The sequence below is a fragment of the Thalia democratica genome, chromosome 1 (genome assembly GCF_965202585.1).
Source record: "Thalia democratica chromosome 1, ktThaDemo2.hap1.1, whole genome shotgun sequence".
Lineage (NCBI taxonomy): Eukaryota > Metazoa > Chordata > Thaliacea > Salpida > Salpidae > Thalia > Thalia democratica.
The window spans coordinates 15,393,379-15,399,840 of record NC_139165.1 but is presented as its reverse complement, the minus strand read 5'-3'; the positions used below and the strand labels follow the sequence as shown (position 1 = coordinate 15,399,840).

Sequence of the window (6,462 nt, the reverse complement as noted above, 5' to 3'; positions counted from 1 at the left end):
ATCTCTTGAATGTGTAAGAATTTATTTTTAAACTTTTTAAACCTCTTCTTTATAAAATTTCGTAGAAAGAATCTTCAAGTCTATTATTGAAAAAATACATTTTTAGATTAAAAATCTCTTGTGGTTGTTTACTTTTCTTAATTATCTTAACTCCATTGTAATTTTAGTGCTTCTTGCAATTTTTTTTTAATCTTGCAAGAGGCACTACCTTAAAATTCCAGGTATTAATAGTTTAAGAGAAATGTATAACAAAAAAACTGATGCCCATAAATTTATTTTTAAATTTTCATAAAAAGTTTATGTCAAATGAAACTTAAATATTCTATAAATCTAGCTTGTTATACTTGAACTTTTATAAAGGACTATCTGTAAGCTTATGTAGTAAAAATATGCTTTTAAGGCCATGAAGAGGTTTAACTTTATCTTTAACTAAAACAAAGCTCTTATTTGATAGCTGGAGGTATATATTTGAACTTTTTACATTTAACCAGTGTTTTAAAAATCTCACACATCCATATGAAAGACAAATTTTTAGGAAATTTTCAACCTATTTTTTTTCCTTTAGTCTTTAAATACTATAGGTTACTCAATTAAATTTTTAGGAAATTTTTCATGTAAATACAAAAGTATTTCATGTAAATACAAATTATATTTTCTTAATATATGCAGTCGAAGAGTTTGATATGAATTTACATTTTGACTTATGTTTTAGTTTTTTCACCTACAACTAATAAACAATGATATTTCAAGGAATTCACTATGTACCTCACAAACTGTACTTTTTTATATTTCTATTTATGCTAATTACTACTTGGTTCAACTTTATTCTTGGTAGATAAATTTATTCATTTTATCATTATTACCAATAAATTTAATTTAAGGTTATGTTAGCTTACTTTTACTAAAGATTTTATTAAATTATGAACAAACTTGCTAAACTTAAGCTTTATTGCAGTATACGTTCAAGAAAAACTTAAGCAGTACACAAGTCCAACATAAATCAAATAATAAAACAAACTTAATTTAACTCGACATTAACAAAAGGAGAAGAAATGTTCAAAAAATCCAATAGAGAGGTGCAATTTATACTTGTCAACAATATCCGTTCAGCTTTCAACAAAAGAGGGGAAATTTCATTAGAATGAGAAATTATCAAAAGAAGAGATCCCCACTCACTTTAGGGAAAACCCCCAAACTAACGCCCGTACTTTTGGAACTCCCACTCTCTGTTGTCAAGGGGACACACCTGCCTTGTTTTCAGCCATCTGAAAAATACTTTAAGTTTACAATGGTATAACTGTAATATTCTCAAAACCTTTGTTTGGTAATCAAGAATTTTAAACAGTGTTATAATAACAAAGAATTGTTCAACACCTTTTGATATTGATTGGAGATTAGTTTAAAAAATTACCAAACAAAAAGAATTAATTACTTTTAAATTTTATTCAATTTGTCTTCATCTAATTTAGTCATTGACCATAGACAAAAAGGACTTAATTTATCATACATGTGTAATGAAGTTTAATTACAATTTACTTAAATGTTACCAAAGAAGTATTTAGTGTTTTTAAATCAAAAAAATACCTTGAAATGCAGTGAAAGTGAAAAGCGTGATTGCAGGTTCCCCAGGCAACGGTGCACTCGTCACTACTGGCACCCGACTGATTGGCTTGGCACTCAATGCACAAGTCCATGATGTGGTTCCTGCAGATGGCGCAGTTGTCAACCTGGAAGTTACATTGTTTTTAATATATGATTAATGATTTCTATCATATTGATATAATTTTTGATGTATACAAGTTAATATTAGATTTTAGAAAGATAGCAAATAGTGCACTTGAAATCCTGCCAAATTAGATTCAATATTTCGAATTTATTAGCTACAAGTTTGATATATATATCAATATATTCAATTTTTAACAAAAATTGGAATTTTGATTTAACTTTCAGAAGGTATCAACTATATTTGCTACAGTCTTATTTTGGGGCCTACTAAGTAATAGTCTATTCAAACTTCTGACAAAAGATAATACAATATACCAATCACTGATTTAAATTATATATTAAATATGTTGGTACCTGGATGTCCCATGCCCACAGAGCAACTGCAGACCACTTTTTGACTTCAAACCTTTTCTTTGGAGGCATTGATGAGTTTGAAGATGTGGTGGGCATATCTACTTCCATATTGATTGATTATTTATTTACAATAAGTAACTGGAAATTTAAAAAACTATATATAATAAATGAAGCCTATTTCCATGTTAATTGATTATTCAACTACAATGGATTACTGTATATGTATATTAAGTTTACTATCATAAAAAGATTCAATTGATGACTTAAGTGGTTAATATATAACTTTAAGTTAGCTGGTAAAATTCCATATTATTCTTAAGTGGGTTGTCTACTTACAATAACTACAGTTGTTTGTGTTTCAACATACTTTAAGTCATCTTAAAAATGACAGACTGTAATAGTTTGTATATGATGATTTTTGTTAGATGACGCTTAGTCAGATATGCTTAAAAAAAATCACTTAAATTTGAGAGATTTGCAGTTAAGCTAAAGTAGTTAACATTGTAGTAATTGAATAGTCATCTAATTATACTTACTTATTATATTATACTTTTTTGAGGCAATAAAATTAGACTAAATTTTAACTTCCCAACAACTTTTAATTGAAGTTTATAAAACATAACTATATTTAGTTTCAAACTGAAGAATTCATTATACTTGATTTTGTTATTTCTGACTTAATGGTACAAGTTGATTTTACTAATCAACTAATGATTTATATCAGGGGTCGGCAAACTGCGGCCCGTGGGCCACTTTAAAAATTTTATTTCATCTAATTTAATATATTAATATTCTTTAAAAACTTAAATAAAAATATTGTTATCTTAAAAGGATAATCTATTGCCTAATTTTTTTTTGTGCAAAAAAAAGTATCTTTAAATATGTTATTTTTAAGCACATAAAAAGTGTTCCTTTTTGACCTGCCGGCCCCTGATTTATATGAAGATTAATTGTAATTAACAAATTAATCACAAATAACAACTTTAAACTTAATCAGGGACCAACGCTTTGAGGCATTAAATCCAGCCTGATATTTTAGAATTTTAATTGCAAACTGTTGAGCTTAACTGAAACTTAAAAATTAAATATAAATTTTAAATTATCTTTATTCTTTTTATAGTAATTGACCTATTCATTTATTATCAAGTAAGCAGAAAGAATAGCTTAATATGTCAGTTAACTTTTATGTTTTTAATTCTAAATCTAGTTGTTATATTTTAAAATAGGTGGGGAAAGAGCTAAAAAATATCAAACAGCAAATTAATGAATTATACCATTAAAACTAGTGGTTCTGTTCACTTTAACTCACCTTAACATACTCACTAAATTTAAACATAAATATTAAAGCAGAAACTTTTTAATTTTCTTTTTCAACTTCTTCAAATATCCTTGTTTTGTGTAAAACTTTTTGAACTTAAATCAGTTTTGCATCTTAAACCGATGCTCTTAGCTCTCTAAGCTACAACTGGTTTTACTCAATGCCTTCTGCTTTAAACTGGTTCTTAATTTGTTCTTTATGCTAACTAATTTTAAATACTATAAGTTGCTTGGTACTTTTTTATGTGTATTATATCATACTTCATCATAAATACCACTGTTTAAAGCAAAACAAACAAAAACTTAAAGACTTCTAAATATATCATATTTTTAAACAACAAGAAACTTTTATTTAAAAAGACAAGGTTTATAGTTATATATCCAGTAGTAATTTACTAAATTGGTTAAGCTAATTAGCTTTAAGATAGTAATTACACTTAATCTATTCTAGCATTTAACTGGTATTTGCAATATTTTTTTTAAGAATGGAGAACAATATAGGTATAAAAATAAGTAATTTACCACATGAATCTTAAAAATATCTAGTTTAAATGCTTTTTATTAATGTAGTTTTAAGTAATAAGCTGTTTACAAACTTTTTAAATGCAAGATTACCAGCTTAGTTATCTCGTAAAATTATCTTGTAATATTAGTCTAAATATAAAAATAGTGGATTATTCAGTTATGGTTAACTTTAGGTGAGCACCAACATCAAACTGAAAATATAATACATACTATGTCTTATTTAACCATAATTTTAGGCTAAAAAAACAATAGTTTGTTTTAAACAAGCTGTATAAATACATGGAAAGAACTAAATTAATATATTATAAACTAAAATAATTAATAAATGTTATTTTACATTATCATAACCAATATAAATTATTGTATTGATATATTCACTTTTATATTTTAAATTAAAAACAATTAAGTATATAAGTTTATTAGTTATGAAATATAAGTTTAGTTTTATTAATGTATTTAAAAAAGATAAATTTTTAGCCAAAAATTATGATTAAATAAGACATTAAATGTATTATAATTTCAGCTTGATATTGGTGCTCACCTAAAGTTAACCCTAACCGATTATTCCAACAGGTTTAGCTTTTTTTAGCAAAATGCATGAGTTATTTTAAGTTGTTGAGACTAGTAGCTAAAGAATTTAGAGTTGATTAAATTATTGTACTTGTGAAAGGGTTAAAACTTCAAGAAGCAAGAAAATCAGACAAAGTGACAAAAAACTGACCTTGGTAGCCAGAGTTTATGAATTCTTTTTTGGTTAAGAGTTCAGGACAAAACTTTAAAAAATATGTTGATAAGCTTCAATACCAAACCAATAACAAAAACCTAATTAATTAAAATTTTTACCAAGAAAATTTTTGATTTATATAAACTGTCTGAAATTAATAAAAAAACTAATTAGCTTGAGCAAGCCAAAGTTTTTTAAAAACTTCAACCAGCCAGAGAAGCCTGATTGTGAGGCAACCCTGTTTAAATGTCAAAATTGTATTGTCAAAGTATTCAAACATCAATGGTTGATAAAAACTCAAAACTGTTAGAGTTAAAATAAAGCAGTATCAAGAGATAAAAAAACACTATTTGTAGTTGAACTTGCTTTGTTGTAAGCAAAATGTTTTATTTTACAGTTGTTATTTAAAAAAGTTTTTATTTTAACTTAACATACAGTATTGTGTGGCTTGATGAGGTAAGGGTCCTAATAACAGCTTTGACAACTCTAGGTGTTAAAAAGATTGAAACCAATTGTCAGTTAAAACATATACAAAAAATTAAATGATGTATGAAAAATGACTTATTAAAACTAAAGAGCACAACTTTACTTAGGCCTTTAACCAATAATAAATATCATTATAGCTGGTTTTGTTAATTCAAAATATAAAAATGAAGTCACATATTTACCATTATTTACAAAGTTTTAAAACTTTTTGAACCATTCATAGATTTTATAGAAAAGAATAATATATATCTTTATTAACTTGTATCAATTAATAAATAACAAGTTAACACTGTTGCATTGCTATACTTTGCCAATCAGCAACTGTTGTAAATTGTAATATATTTAAGCAATCTGTTTAACACAAATTTGCATTTAATAATTTGTGCTGAAATGAAGTAAACAATCAACTTGAGATTTTGTAAAGCCAATATATTTAAAATTTTCTTAAAGCAGGGATACAAGTGGTTTGAATAACAAATAAGAACGGATTTAAAGCAAAACTCTTTCAATTTTTGCTTAAGTAAAAAATCAAATCAATAAAAAAAGTTAATTTTAGTATAATGTCTCAAAATTATTTATTCAAGATTTAGTTTACGATATTTTTATTTGTGTAGTTTAATTTTCTAATTTAAAGCTATTTAAAATTAGATAAAAATATTAAAAGTTCAATAAATATAAACATTAATGTGTAATATTTTTATTAAAGTTATTTAAAACCTTATAAAATTTTTTTTTAAATAGTGTGCGACCTGTGTTTTAATTTTTAATACTACAAAATCGAAAAGTTTTTTATCTAGTTCCATTTTTCAACATACTATCTTGTAAAAATAAATTAATAACTAATTACAACTTTTAAACTTTAGTGTCAAACCAAAGCTATCTTTACTTTAAGAATACACATCTGTTATGAAAACTTTATTAAGTTCTTTAAAAAACAAAAAATTGCACACTTTTTGTGCATTGTAGCACAGTTGCCATCTTAAGGTTGATAAAATCGCCACAAGATCACTCAGGCGTGGCACTTACAAACAAATACAGTTTTATGAAATTGCCATGACTGTTCTACGTAGTACATGTGAGAATTTTTGAATTCTTGCAACTCTGCTGTGTTAGTGTACCAAAGTTGCCGTAAATGCTCTAACAATGTAGCCAAATAATAAAATTGTTGTCTTTTGATTGTTATCCACGTGAGAATTCTCAAACTATGGCTACCCTGCTTAAGTACATACTGCATGTTTTCTAAAATTTATTAAAATTTACATTTTTAACAAAAATAAGTATACTTAGGTTTTTTTATTAACCTTAACTTTTACATAACATTACTTAGCTTT

The 6,462-nt window shown here is 25.7% G+C and overlaps 1 protein-coding gene across 1 annotated transcript; it reads right to left on the bottom strand.

Annotated features, from left to right (window-relative positions):
* Positions 1–884: 884 nt before the first annotated feature.
* On the bottom strand, positions 885–2,218 carry LOC145832590 (E3 ubiquitin-protein ligase RBX1-like). Its single transcript, XM_082939928.1, has 3 exons — positions 2,080–2,218; positions 1,585–1,727; positions 885–1,265 (listed from the first exon to the last, which is right to left on the bottom strand). The coding sequence occupies exons 1-3, from the start codon at positions 2,185–2,187 to the stop codon at positions 1,196–1,198; spliced, it is 321 nt and encodes a 106-aa protein (XP_082796054.1). The 5' UTR covers positions 2,188–2,218; the 3' UTR covers positions 885–1,195.
* Positions 2,219–6,462: the final 4,244 nt, after the last annotated feature.